This window comes from Canis aureus, chromosome 8 (assembly GCF_053574225.1).
Source record: "Canis aureus isolate CA01 chromosome 8, VMU_Caureus_v.1.0, whole genome shotgun sequence".
Lineage (NCBI taxonomy): Eukaryota > Metazoa > Chordata > Mammalia > Carnivora > Canidae > Canis > Canis aureus.
The window spans coordinates 5,340,622-5,356,706 of NC_135618.1; the positions used below are offsets into that span (position 1 = coordinate 5,340,622).

The window sequence follows — 16,085 nt, forward strand, 5'->3', positions numbered from 1 at the left end:
CACAGAGAGACTACTGCTTGCCAAATAATCATTGTCAGCACTCAAGTGAAAATTAAAATGTTCATCAACAGCCCTACCCAACTTTACTTTCCACGAATCCTCTCATAAATCTCTTAGTATATATAGTGAGGATAGCTTCCTTTCTATTCACATACCTGCCGAGCTGATTCTTACCTCCACAGCTTTGACAATATATTTTCTAAATGTTTTCCTTGATCTTTTTTGACATTCAGTTTTTTATATGGTCCACCACACACCGGATGCTTAATTATATAGACATGTTGGTCATTATTCTATTACCTCATCTAAATAACAAATTCTTAATGAACAAAAGAAACTCCATTCTTCATTTCCCTAAGGCATGCTAAGGTGGAAAATAAAAGCATTAAAGAACATAAAAATTTGAAATTTGAAACAAGTTTTAACACTCCTAAAAGGTATCTATATTGATACTTATTTGTATATATAAACTTATGTATGTATCTATTGCCTTAAAGTATGGAGGCAAAGCTGATTTTATGATTATAAAGGTCATGAAATCTGCACTAAACCATATAGTTTATCAGTGGGATAAATCAGTGTCCTTAGTATGAAAAAACAGCAATTGTTTCTAAGGGCTTTGAAGATTCTTTCCATTTGTCAACTCTCAGAAACGTGCTCTCCGTATCAGCACTCCATATCTGATTTTCTATCTATGCATGAATATTAAAATTGCAGACTTTCAAAATGCTTGGAAGTAAACAATATAACATTTGTACACATGGGAGGAGTTTGCATGTTGATTAGTTTTTGAGTCTAATGATATAAAACACAAATTTTAGGGTAATAGATTTTAACCTTAATTGTAACATTATTCAAACTATATTATTGAAGATTCTTAGGATACTGGACTTTTTTCTTCAGTAACATTTTATTTAAATAACAAGAACTTTGCAATGCCAAGTGATTGTGTGGGGGTAGACATATAGATCAATAGAATAGAACTTAGAGTCCAGAAATAATCCCTTGCGTATGGTCAATTGAGTTCTGACAAGGATACCAATATAATTCAATAGAAGGACGAGGTTTTTTTTTTTTTTTTCAAAGAATGGTGCTGTACAACTGCATATACACATATAAAATAATGATGTGCGATTCCTAATTCATACAATATAATGAATAACTTAAGATTAATTGTAGGCTTAAATAGAAGAGATAAAATTATAAAGCTCTTAGAAAAACACATAGAAATATTTAAGATCTTGGTTCAAATAATTGTTTATTTGCACGGAAAATATAAGTGATAAAGGAAAAAAGAGATCAATTTTATCAAAATTAAAAGCTTTTGTGTTTCAAAGGATATCATTAAAAATGTCAAAGACAATCTAATAATGGGAAAAAATATTTTCAAATCATATATAAGAGACTTTTATCAAGAATATATAAGGGAAAATATAATATATAAGGAATTCTTATAACTCAACAATAAAAAGAACCATATAAAATGATGAAAGTATTTGAATAGATAGTACTCCAGAAAAGATATACAAATGGCCAATAAATACATAAAAAGGTCCTCATTATAATTAGTTATTGGGAAATACAAATTTAAACCACAGTGATGTACCACCTCATACCCACCAGGCTGGTTCTAATCAAAAATACAAATAATAACAAGTGTTGATGAGGATTTGGAGAAAGTAGAACTCTCATACATAGATGATATGAATATAAAATGATACAATTGCTATGGAAAACTGTTTGGTACTTTCTCAAAAAATTAAATGTAGAATTACCTTATTATCCCCCTGTAACTCCACCAGGTTATCTAGCCAAGAAAACTGAAAAATATGTCCAGACAAATATTGGTATATGGATGCTCACAGTTGCATTATTAGTAATATCCATATATTGGAAGCAACCCAATTAATGAATAGATTACTAAATGTGGCACAGTCACACAATAAAATATTATTCAGCCATAAAATTAATGAAATATTGATACATGTTTCCTCATAGATGATGGAAACATTATGCTAAGTGAAAGAAGCCAGACACAAAAGACTACACATTTTATTATTCCATTTATACTAAATGCCTGGAATAAGCAAAGTCATAGATATAAAAGATAGATTAATGGTTGCCAGGGTCCATAAGGACAACTGCTAATGGTATGGGATTTCATTTTGGGGTAATGAAAATGTTCTGGAATTAGATAATGGTAATGATTGCAACAGTCTTTGAATATACTAAAAACCATTGAATCGAATACTTCAAAAGGATGAACTTTGGGTTATACGAATTATATCTCAGTGGAGATGTTATAAAAAATATTGTAGAGTTGACAATGCAGTTTCAGTAGTGCTTGTCAGAGTTATAATGAAATGTCAAATATTTGAAGTACACCAAATAATTAATATAATTAAAAGAGACCTGAGAAAAATCATTAAAATTTTTTCAGGTGATTTTAGGATTCAAGTTTTAAAAAAAAAAAACTGTAACAATTTTAGTGTTTATGATAATTTCACAATGTAAGCAAAAAAGCCAATTAAATATGCAGATTATTTTTTAGCATTTGAAAACTGAAGCAGAAAAATAACAAAATGTGTGTAAAACAATAAATTTATCATTAACTATAGCACTTGGAACTTTCATTTGAAATTAACAAGATTTTAATATATTTTCTCTCTTTTTTGCATCATAAATATGAACTGTTTAGCATCATCTATGGAGTCATAACAAATCAAGTTTCAAGTTAGATTACTTAGAACAAACAGGAACCTACAAAAAATATATTTAAAAAACTGAAATAAAATGCTATTAGAACTTGTAAAAAAAAGGACTGATAATTATTAGACAATTAATATTCCTGAAAATACAGATTAATTACTGCCAAATCTCAGAAAGTAATAAAAAACATAGAGACTGCTCATGGTAGTGGTAAGAAGAAGCACTGTATAATAATGTTACACTTAAAATTATATTTTAAAATCAATATAAAGTAAAACAGACTTGATATTTAAAATATATTTTAAAAAAGATGGTTATCAGGTCAAAGGAAAATGTACAAGTTACTTAATAATAGAAAATATGGAGTCAAAACATCCATGTCCAGCATCAGTAGGATATAAACTTGGGCCAATTCTGAAGTTCAAGAAAGCCAGATGAAATATTTTTTTAAAGTCTTTGAAAAACAGGAAATATTTATCAATAAAATTTGGATTGGTCAAGTCGAAATTTAAGAGAAGGCAAGATCCTAGAGTGGTAAGCTCAACACTCAAAACTGCTTTTACTCTAATATCTGTAGATCAGGAAGAAACAACTTATAAGCTAAACTATACATTTGATGGCTCAGGAGGTCAGGAGTCAAAAATCAAAGCCCATGTCCACCCAAGGAGAGGTACTGCCCACATTCAAACTCAAAGGCTATACCGTGGGATATAGGTGAACAGTCCTAACATGTAACAAAACTTGGATAATCCATAAAATCTCCAGTTTTGAACTTTCAGGTGGCCCAATATTGATGGCAATCCTTAGTGCCTGGTGACATCAAATGAAAATACTTGAAGAACATAAACGCCAGCCAGTTTTTTGCTTTTTATAAAATTAGGCTTCCCCTATGAGTCAGTTGCCCAAAAAGATGGAGAAACTGAATAATGAAGAGAGAGAGCCAAGCTTAAGTGTACTGCATAGATTTCTTGCCTCTCCAGAAAATGCTTCAGGCAGAAACACTCATTGTAGTGCATGGAAATGTCTTTTTTACGCAGAGCAAAAGATTATATCCAAATTATATATTTTAACAAAAGGAAGTCTATGGATATGTACACAAACACAATTGCATTTTCTGTTAAAATTCAGTAATTGTCATTTGTTCCCCAGCTGGTTCTAAAAGGTCAGGCAGGGTAGCATATAGTTCTCTAACTGGCTCTAGAAGGTCAGGATAGCCTGCCGATTTGTGAATGTTCTATGTGAAAGTTGAGCTGGAGCTATGATTATGAAAAACATAATTCTCAGTAATAAAAAGGATGGATACTTCATTGAGAAATATTAATAAAGTAATTTGTATTTATATGCGTATTCATATTTGTCTTGTGACTCCTAGGAGATAAAATTATTGTATATTATTTATATTAAGGCTTTTATGTATGGGAATGGGACCAACAGAACTGACATTTTTAAGTGTGTGTTAAAAGATGCCAATACAGTTATCATCCGCAATAATTTAAAATTTAAAAAATTTAATAATTTTTTCCTAGATTTCTATCTGTCTCAGGTTTAAGTCATTTAATTTTCCTTTATTCACTTCAATGCACCAAAGTGTTTGTTGAGCAATATTATCAGTACTTTATTGTTCCTATCTCTTTACCTTTTCCAGATGTGTTATGCTATTAGGTGAATCCTCTGCTCAATTCTCTTTTTCCTACTGACCTTAGCAACTCCCAAAGTTTTCACCTCAGATTATATATTAAACTAGTGTCCACTTGCTGCTTTTCAAAATTAATCCTGAAATTGCTAGGTTTCAAATCTTTCCTATCTTCATCTTATGGTGCTAAGCGCAATAAACAGTCATAGGTTGATTTTTCTAGAAAGGAGATACCGAGACAGAGTTAAGTATTCAAGAGGTTTACTGGGAAGCAACATCTGTTAAAGGAAAATGGAGGAAGTGGATTAATCGGAGAAAGCCAAACTTTCTGCCAATCACCCTTGAACTCTGAAGCAAAGTCTGTCTGTCTGAAAATCCTACACTGAGCAGAAATGGCCAGGTCCTTGCAACATTGCCGTACTCAATAATTGGCTGGAATTTTCCTAGAGAAAATAGTGTGACCTCTGCTTGAAAGCAGATCTGAACCCTGAAAAAAACCTAAAAGATGGAGCTCTCAGCTAATGACACTCCTTGCATCTGAGCAACCACAATTATCCTTGCATGTTTCTGTCCTTATTCATCTGGTTCCAAATCTTCTCTCTTTATTCTCAGTAAAATCTTTGATTAAAGGGGACATGCTTTATTTATTTTATTTTTACTGTCAATGATGAGCAGAGAAAATGATATCTAAAAAGCATACATAAATACCTGTAAAATTTTATTAAATGACTAAATTTAGCCTCCTAAGTGCTAACAAAGCCATTAAGCTATAGTTTCACTTTTGAAGCATTATTATTGCTTCTTTGGACCCCAAATGAGGGCTGAATGAAGCTTAAATTAAATTACCCTTAGCCATGGGCAGCCCTAGTATCTGTCTTTATACATCCTTCTAATATATCATACTTCCACCTACCACTAAAAGCCACTATTTCCAAGAAGTCTTAATACTCAGGACAACTCCATCTCCTTCAGTCAGACCCATGAGATATATGCAACTGACTAAAATAGATTTGAATTTGTATATTCCCGGCAGTTACACACTTTATATAATCAGTCCCTATTCAGGGAGTTTTTCTAGCTCTCTTTCCTTTCTCCCTAAAAGTTCCAGCATAGAACCTGTTTGATTATAATGTTTTAAGGCTTTAGAATTTGTTTCAGTGCTAAGGACATTGTAAATATTCAAAAAATACTCATTTGAAATGAACTGAATTGCTGAATGGGCCCCAAAATGACAGATAATGACAAAGGACAATTTTAAAAGAATGTCATCACAAAGCTTTTTTTTGGGGGGAATATATAAGCTGTAACAACATGACAGGAACACACTGAGAATAAAGGTCCATTTCCAGTATAAGAAAGCAATCTTATTTCACAAAACAGCGAAATTTAAAAATAAAATACCTATCCCTAAGTTTCTTTTTAACATCCCACATAGTTAAAATGAGGTAACCAAATCCACATCTCCTGAATCTAAGATCAACCCTCCCTATATTTTCCTTTTTTTTTTCTCCTTATATTTTCTATATGGTGTCATCTACTGTTAAACTAGACAAAGAGAGCAAAAGTGAATTCAATATTTCTTGGCTTGTAATATGATTAATATTCTGATTATTCTCTCCCCTTACTCCCATATTTCCCTAAGTTTAAAGTAGGCGCACACATACACCACAAGTCCTCAAACATGATTAGTTATTTGGATTTATAAAATTAGGGCAAACTCATATTTCTGTCTTTCCACGTGCGGTGTGTTCTGCACAACCCCAGGGAATATCATCTACATAGACTGTGAGTAAATACACTTGTACACTGCACAGTAACCTTGATTAAGTGGAGCCCTTTTCCTTCCTCTTACTCACATAGGCCATGTGATAAATCATCTCACTTCTTTAATTGTCAAAAGACAACTACAGCTCACCAAAGATATACAGGTGGCAGGTAAACATGAAAATATGTTTAGCACCACATGGCATTAGGGAACTGCAAGTTAAAGCAACAATATATTATTAAATATCTATTAGAATAGCCAAAGTCTAGAACACCAGCTAGCAAAGTTATGGGGCAACAGGATCTCTCATCCACTGCTGGTACAGCCACTTTTTAAGACAGTTTGCAGCTTTCTTACAAAACTATATATATTCAGGACACCTGGGTGGCTCAGCAGTTGGGTGTCTGTCTTGGGCTCAGGGTGTAATCCCAGGTCAGGGATTGAGTCCCACATCTGGATCCTGTGAGGAGCCTGCTTCTCCCTCTGCTGTGTCTCAACCTCTCTCTGTGTCTCTCATGAATGAATAAATCTTAAAAAAAAAACAACAACTAGATATATTCTTATCATATAATACAGCAATCATGCTCCACTGTATTTACCTAAACAATCTGAAAATTTATGTCCACACAAAATCTTGCACATGGACGATTATAGCAATTATGTTCATAATTTCCAAAACTTGGAAGTAACCAAGATGTCCTTCAATAGATAAATGGATAAACTGTAATATATCCAGGCAATGAAATAGTGTTTAGTGTTAAGAGGAAATGAGTTATTAAGCCATGAAGAGATGGACAAAACTTAAATGCATATTACTAAGTGAAAGAAGGCAATATGAAAAGTCTCTATATATCTTTAAGAAAATATATTTAATAATAATGGAGACCATTAATAGGACTGTATTTGAAGACTGTTTCTATTTTGTTTTACAAAAAATGGCATTCAATATGGCATGTATATATCATCCATCTTAGTTATGAGAAAAATAAAATTTGGAAGCAAGGAAAAAAATTTAAAAATATTCAAAAATTCAAACAAATCAGCATTTTAAAGCAAATCTTACTTTAGAAGAGATGACTGTCATATTAGATTATGTCCAATGTTTCTAGGAATCATACAGGGACATAAAGGAAGATATGAACATTCAAAGTATTAAAAGTGGTTCCAAGTAAGAAATCCCTTCCAGAGAAATTGAATTGGATTGCTTTATTGACCCCCCTCCTCATTTTGTTGCTAACTAGGGAAAACATATGGACCCTCTCCAGAAAATGAGTCAAGATAAAAGATATGTAATGCCAAATTTCATGCTTCAAGAAGGGAAAGTGTTGCTCAAGTTCTAAGAAAAAAAAAGATCACAATTTTAGGAGGTAAGTTGTCAAAGATTGAGATCTACAAGATACATTTGTTCTTTCTTTCCAAGAGGTTGAAACAGTTAAGGTTCCCAGCCATCATTTTTTTTTAACCTCTTAGATGCTTTCTCTCCTTCCTAACAACATATGACTAAACCAGCTTATGCAAGCTTCAGATGTAAAGGTATGAGGAGGGAAAAGAGCAGCTAGACTGCCTCTGAGATAAATATATTGCAAATTGCTTTCCTCTCCTGCAAATCGCTTTTTCCTTTTCACTACAATGGGTGTGACTTTCTCTCATACTATATCTCCTCTAAAATTCATGTTTGCAAGATAAGAAATAAGTGAAACAATAATACAAAGTCAACAAAACATAAATAATGAAGAATATCTCATAGTCTAGCCCAGGTTACTAAAATTTTGCAATGGACTTTCAGGCCAACACCCCAGTTAGAAACTGCTTTGTTTGCTATTACTCCCTGTATATACATCTTCCACAATAACCTTGGAGGAAAAGGGTTGATTATGTCAAAGAAAATTTCAAATATTCTTTGGTGTCCCAGCAAAATTCATCTAATAGTATCAAAACTTCCCTAAAATCCATTATAATAATATATGTCTCCCTAAAACTTGATCTAATTGACCACCATGATTCTGTATCTATTTTCCTCCTTTGCAAGAGGAACAATCACCATCTGACCATGTAAACCATGGATAAATAATGTCCCTTGCAATTATTCCAGATCCTCAACTTCCTCTGATTCATTTTTTTTTTCATCAGATTCCTTACTCATGAATTCTGACTTTTGGTTCTGTATCCCCTTTAAAAGCTTAAGTGTGCACTGTAATTTCTGGATATTTATATGGACCTCTGGCTTTACTGCTCAGCCTTTCTTACATAAATGTAACTTGAACTCAGTCCTCTGGCTCTTTCCATTTTAGGTTACCATGAATATGGAAAATATTATGCCTTTTAGACTAAGTGCATTTAATCTCCAAACAGGAAAAGACAGACACTAATTATTTACCTAATTACTAAAATTTTGATTCTACTCTTGACTAATCCTCTCCATTACTTTACTCATAGCAGTTTTTAAAATGAACTCCTAGTATTAAATACTGATACTTTATTATCTCCCCCCTTTACCCTACTCTTAAACTTTTAAAACATTTTTTGATCCTAGGTTCTCTTAGGCACTCTATGGCATCACTTGTTCTCACCATAGTTTCTAAATAACCAAGCACCAAGTTTCTAATGACTAGATATGTAAGTCACAAACATAACAAATGAATAGTACACCAAGTTAGTGAACTAAATAGGAGACTCCAAATGAAACCACTAGAAGATGGAACAACAATTTAATACAGAAGAAGTAAAGATTCAAAGGTGAATTTTACAATTAAGGATCATTTCAATTACTCTAAGAAACTGAGCTCAAGACACCTTCTATAATGCTTTATGAATAGTAGCTATAAACAGTGAAGAAGCATAGAAAAATGTACAAATTTACAGAATATGAAAGAATAGTTAACATAGTGATGTGGTTAGTAGAGTTACCAATAATATTAAAGAGCTTTAGAAAACTCCTTATACCAAATATATTTTCCAAAATTTCTTAACTTTCAAAAAATTTTCAAAGATTTGACAATGATATATTCTATGTAACTTCATAGATAACAAATAAAATACCTCCACAATATGAACATTTTATTCCTGTTTATAGTAGTCACTTGCCATAATACAACATATATCCATATATGTATATAAGATTTTGCATATGGATATATAGCTATGTATATGTACATATATCTGTATATGAGAGTGCAAGTATTTTATAAATATATAAATATATATATCCAAATTAGTTATCAATTGGATATGTACCATATACAATATTCAGTGAAAGTCTGCACTGCATAAAGCACATTTAAAAAGCAAGTAACATGCCTAAATCAGTGCATTTATATTCCACATAGAGGGCCTAAAGATACTTCACATGGACTTTATAATTTTATAGAACATAATATCATCTAGATAAAATTAATACAGTTGGTACTGCATGCTAATGAAGAAGTTTTTAATAGGATACCTCTGCCTTTTAAACCTATGTTGTTGTTTTTTTATCCAATGGATAATTTTTGTGGATTTTGAGGGCTTGAATATATTCCTGTACTATTTCTAGAATACATGTCCTCAATAACATTGAAATCAGACTAATGACAGTCTGGACCTACTACACTCCTTTCTAACTGTGTTAATATAATGGAAAGACTTGCAGTGCAAGGTATTTAGAAACAGGTCCACGTGTGAAAGTTTATTTATCACAAACTGTTTCACATATTATTATAAGTTTTCTCTAGTTAATTATACTGCATAATCAAGTCTTCATTTCTACCAGTATCTAACATCCAAATTAAAAAAAAAAAAAAAAAAAAACTCTAAGGATAAAAAAAGCACAAACTCTGGAGTCAGAATATCTGGAGTTAAGTCTTAGCAATGCCCCTCAACTGTGTGACTTTTGGTAAGTCAGTTAACCCATCAGAACATTAGTTTTCCTTATTTATAAAAATGAGAAATACCTATCTTGTAGTGTTGTGGAAAATAAATTACAGAACACATGCAAAATATCTAGCACAGTGCCTTATACATAGTAGGCATTCAATTAATAAAAGTTTTATTTTTTATGTGTCCTCAAAACAATACATAATTTAGCATAAGATATTGAATGAATACTATGCTATATATAGTATTATCAGTCTTTAGTAAACTAGTTTTTTTATGTTTTCAGCTACTACAAAGAGACTTTTATATTACAATTAAAAGCTACTTGTAATAATTGATATAAGAAAAAATATATACAAAGCATAAATTATAAAATGGTTATGAGAATAATATACCAAAAAAGAATAATATACCACATAAATTATATTTGTACTTTTATAACTTTTCTTTCATTGAGAAAATCTCAGAATATTAACAATGTAATGGAAAATATTTAAAAGAGAATGAAGAAACTTTTACTAAAGCTACATAAATTGTAATTAGAGTATCTTAAATTTAAAAAAAAATTAAAGTAATAAAATAATTATACTTACATGTTTCCAATGTGTAAGCATTCCTGTTTTATTAGTTTCAGGCTGAAAAAAGAGATCCTTAAAGAGCCTGTCTTCATATCCTTTCTGTATATAAATCCATTTTGTTTCACATTCACTAATAAATTTCTCCTGAGGTTTTTTACACAACAACAAGGGGCTGAAGAAAAGGAAGGGGGAATTGTCATTTAGTTTTTTGCCATAAAGAAAAGAAAAAATGACTCATGAATTCACTTATACTTCTGAAAACATAGTAAATTTAATGTAATATTAGTTTCCATATTACTACTATATAAAACTTCTTAGGCACTAAGATTTGCTCATCATCATTCATCAAGGGATGAATGAGTACTGAGATATCTCTGGTGATATGAATCCATAAACAATTCTGCATTTATGTCTGGCTATGTGTTTTATAATATAATGGCAAGGAGAACATGACTAAATTATCTACAGAAACATAAGGTGGCCAGGATGAGCTCTTGATTTTTCTGCTCCAGTGAAGAAGTAACTTTTTATATTCACCTAGAAAAATTACCTTAGAGCAGTACTATCCAATGTAATATAACATATGCCATAAAATAATTGTAAATTGTCTACTAGCCACACTAAAAGATGTAAAAGAAATAGATGAGATTAATTTTAATAGTTCCATTTAACCCAATATATCCAAAATATTATCTGTAAATGGCATCAACAAACTAGTATCAAACTTAATTACAAAACACTAAATATGGGTCGCCTGGGTGGCTCAGTCAGTTAAGCATGTAATTCTTGATTTCAGCTCAGGTCATGATCCCAGGGTTGTGAGATCAAGCCCGTTGTTGGGCTGCATGTTGAGAGTGGAGACTGCTTAACAGAGGAGTCAGTAACATTCATTTGTGTGATGAAATAGTAAAGTCATTTGAATTAAAATGAGGAACCAAGTAGGAGGATTACAGTTGTCCTTGTTATTAACTAGCAGATCTAAAATAAAATTAATAAAAGAAAGCATTTTTTTTCCATTTTTCAGATTTTTAAAGTTGGCTTTATCTATTCATTTCTTCATTCAAAATATTTTCATTGATGTTCTACAAATTAGGGTAAGTAAGATACAGTAAGAGATTAAACTTATAATGACTTCAATAAGAGAGAAGTTTACTTTTCTCCCATGATGACCAGTGTTAGCTGGTGGGGCAGATTTGCTCTATAAAAATCATTAAATCTTGCCTCACCATTTTCAGATACACTGTCAGCCATGCATATAACTGAGGCATTCCAGCCCTTGGGAATGGAAAAATGTGAAAACTAAGGGAATGTAATTATCATTTAAGCACTTCAAGCTTCAGTTGTACTTATTACTTTTGATCACTTAAAAATATAACAAAAATATAGTCATAGGAACACACATAGCTGCAAATAAAACAGGTTAATAAAATCTCTAGTGATCATTCAACTGCCAAAAGAAGAAAATAATAAGAGATTAAAAAAAGTAGGGGATCCCTGGGTGGCGCAGCGGTTTGGCGCCTGCCTTTGGCCCAGGGCGCGATCCTGGAGACCCAGGATCGAATCCCACGTCGGGCTCCCGGTGCATGGAGCCTGCTTCTCCCTCTGCCTATGTCTCTGCCTCTCTCTCTCTCTCTCTGTGACTATCATAAATAAATTAAAAAAAAAAATTAAAAAAAAAAGTATTATTCTGAAGTGACCAATGTGTGCTCTGTGAAGAGAAGAAAGTCCCTAATTCCATGAAGCTTATATTCTTTTATAAGTAGAGATAGATAATACAGAACTAAAACACTAGAGACATGAATGAACTGCTTTTCGTGTAGGCTAGATTGGGATAGTATTACTGAGAAAATACCATGGGAATCTCGGGAAAAAAACAAACAAAAATTCTAGAAAAGCAAACAGCAGGTACAAAAGGCCAGGCAGGAGTATGCTCAAGAAGGTAAAAATATACTTGACATGTTTGGAAAACAGGGAGCAGGTCACTGGGATGGACACTCATGGCTGAGTTTTGAGAAAAGTAGTAGCTTTGAATAGAATCATATTGGGGATATAATTTCTAGAATACAGTTATCAGGGGTTCTTTGGATCCTTTCCCCAGTGAAACAACCATTTAAAATGTCTGTAAATTGTCCTAAGGGAATACAGCAAATAAATAAGTAAACATTTATTCAATAAAATATATTAAATCTCAGTAAGAATAGTGAGACAATGATGAATTTTTTTTTATTTTTTTTATTTTTTTTTTTATTTATGATAGTCACAGAGAGAGAGAGAGAGAGAGGCAGAGACACAGGCAGAGGGAGAAGCAGGCTCCATGCACCGGGAGCCTGACGTGGGATTCGATCCCGGGTCTCCAGGATCGCGCCCTGGGCCAAAGGCAGGCACCAAACCTCTGCGCCACCCAGGGATCCCGACAATGATGAATTTAAACAACTTACCCTCTCTTTTCTTTTCCCCTCCTCAACCCAAATTTAACCTAACAGAAGTTCCACTCCAAAAAGGCAAAGACAATAAAACACAGGATCCCTTCCCTGCTTGGTATCAGTTGAGGGCCACAGTATAGTTCCAAGAAATACCTTAGCCTGGATCCATGTTTTAGATAATCTATTTCAAGCAAGAATATCTGAGAGATCTTGGGTTCTCTCCCTCCTCTCAGAACCCACTGATGAGCCAGAAACTCCAGCCCAGGTGCAATAGGTAGAGATTAATTTAACTCTCATGGCCCTTGGCCTCAACAAGTGATAAGCAATTAAAAACGTAGCTCTAGAAAAATAGAAAGCTAAATCATAAACCATCTTGAGTTTTACCAGAGAGAACATGGAGAAGAGATAGCTAAGAAGAGTCCTTCTGAGATCTGAACAAACTCCAAAAACTGGTCTCAAAGATTATTTTTGTAAGGAGCTCAATTCTAAAAGATCACACTATGGAGCAATTAATTTCCCAGGGAATGGTTGACAACAATAGAGTAGTCAGCTGGCAATTAGTGAAAGCTAATAATAGTTGTGATATCAAAGGAGTTCAGAGCAACTTAATAGAGAAGTCAGAAAAAGAGAAACGCAAAGAGAATACTGTTAAATCACTATTATTCCAAGGGTGACTGCACTTGGCTAAAGGTTTGCCCTCTAAGGAGCAATATCAGAATCTATTCAATACAGAGGAAATAAAGTTTAGTAAAATAGTCTATCCAACTTATTAAACAAATAAATAAATCCTGGTTAAGGATATTATATCAAGGGTGGTTACAATACACCATTTAAAATGTCCAATTTTCGGGATCCCTGGGTGGCGCAGCGGTTTAGCGCCTGCCTTTGGCCCAGGGCGTGATCCTGGAGACCCAGGATCGAATCCCACGTTGGGCTCCCGGTGCATGGAGCCTGCTTTTCCCTCTGCCTGTGTCTCTGACTCTCTCTCTCTCACTGTGTGCCTATCATAAATTAAAAAAAATAAAAAAATAAATAAATCTTTAAAAAAAATAAAATAAAAAAAATAAAATGTCCAATTTTCAGCCAAAAAATCATGAGACAAAGAAACACAAGAGTATAACCAAAGAGTAGCCCTTTGAAACTGCCTTTGAAAGGGCATAAATCACAGATACAACAGATAAATACTCAAGGCAACTACTGCAAATACGTTTAAAGGAAATAAACCTCAAATAAATAAAGAAAGGTATAATGGCAGAGTCTTTTCAAATAAAGATTATCAATAAAGACATAGAAATCATAAAACTAAACCAAATGGAAATTCTTCAGTTGAAAAGTATAGTAACCAAAATAAAAATTATGCCATAGTAGTTCAATAATACATTTGAATTGAAAGAAGAAAAAAAATCAGAAAATTTGAAGAGATTGATAAAGATTATGCTTATAAACAGAAAATAATTAAGGCAAAAGTACAGATGCACAAAAAATGTGGGGTCCAATTAAGTCAACCAACATATGAATCATGGGACTTACCAGAGCAGAGGAGAGAAAGAAAAGAGAAAAAATATTAAAAGTGTTAAAACATTCTGCTATCTGATGAAAAATATTAATTTACACATCCAAGAGCTCAAAAAAAAAGTTTAAGTAGAATAAACACATAACACATCAAGACACATCATAGTAAAATAGTTGAAATCCAAAATCAAAGGGAAAAATCTGAAACAGCAGAAGAAAAAGCCTAGTCATGCACAAGGGAACCCAAATAAGATAAACTGCAGACTTATTACAAGAAACAATGGAGGTCATCAGGCAATAGTATGTCATACTCAAAGTACTAAAAAAGAAGAGAAAAATCTTTCAAACAAGAATTTTATATTCATCAAAACTATCTTTCAAAATGGAAAGTGAAAAGAGGTAACATCACTAAGATGATGACATATGTCATTCCTGACCTTGCTCTCCCACACAGGAACAATTCAACACCATTTGTGGAAAAAACACCATTGAGAAAATCCTAGAATAAAGCTGAAGCACATCCCTCAAGGCACCACAGAGACCAAGACCTAATGCAGTAGAAGGTAAAAGGAATGTCACACATGGACAGCAACCCTCCTCCTTCAGGCCACTGCAGCACCACACTGAGAGATGTCCCCTGAGCTTACAGCTCTTCCAGTGGGAAAAGAGAACCCAGGGGTGACATCCAGCTCCCACAGAGCTGTGGGTCATTTTGTGGAAGCTCATACTCTGGTCTCACTCTGTGGGGACTACAGAGGAATCTGTGATGCTCAACCACAGGGAATCTGACTGTAACAAAGCAGAATGGGACCAGCACCGGGATCTCAGTAGACTGAAGTCCTCCCTGCAAAGCCCAAGCAGTAGTCTCAGTGTTTCTGTTTATCTGTAGAACTTAATCAGTGGAAGAATGTGATCAAGGAACATGGAAGGCTGCAGGTCTCCCTGGTTCAGGTAGTCAAACAAGGAGATCTGCTGGCCCTGGAGCCTGGTAGGCCACTATCCAGGAGCTGAGTTATCACCCTATCCCTTTAGGGCATGGCTCCTAGCATCACCTGACAGGAAGGGGAGAACAGCAATGCTCAACCTGAGAGGTAGGTAGACAGAGCTGATCACCCCCAAAGCAAACATAGCACCAGGTATAGAGGGTCCCTCTGCTTTGTCCAGTCAAGGGACTTAATTCATAGCTTTACCACTGTACTATAGCTTCTGGTCCCTCCCAATGGGGAAGCTTATTTAGGAAAATTTGGGAGTTACCTAAAATGGTCTACCCACAGGAAAGCTGAGTCATAGTCCCATCTGCTGCCAAGCATGATCCCTGGTCCCCTTTGACAAGAAGGGCTGGGAAGAATAGCCAGGAGCTGCTGTGTAACCCAGCAAAAATGAGTGGCAGGCAGGTAGAGCTGATTCCCCCAGGGGAAAGCCAAGGGTCCTGTTCAGCCAGGGAACTTGCAGCATGGGGCAGTTTGAGTCAAGGCCACAAACCACGAGCCTTACTAGCCTGGGAACTGCTTCTCCTACTGCACCTAGGCAAGGAAACTAATCTGTACTCATTGCTGAATATTGGTGTCAGCCTGTCGAGCCAGAGTCTTACCAGAGCACACAGGAAGCTCTGT

At 33.9% G+C, this 16,085-nt stretch overlaps 1 protein-coding gene across 3 annotated transcripts in view; it reads right to left on the bottom strand.

The window, feature by feature from the left end:
* LRRIQ3 (leucine rich repeats and IQ motif containing 3) overlaps positions 1-16,085 on the bottom strand; it is a 173,588-nt gene that overhangs the window by 69,219 nt on the left and 88,284 nt on the right. For all 3 annotated transcript variants that reach the window (XM_077905054.1, XM_077905051.1, XM_077905053.1), the window contains exon 5: positions 10,553-10,709. In XM_077905054.1, the coding sequence (XP_077761180.1) occupies positions 10,553-10,709 (157 nt within the window). The remainder of the gene's footprint in view (positions 1-10,552; positions 10,710-16,085) is intronic.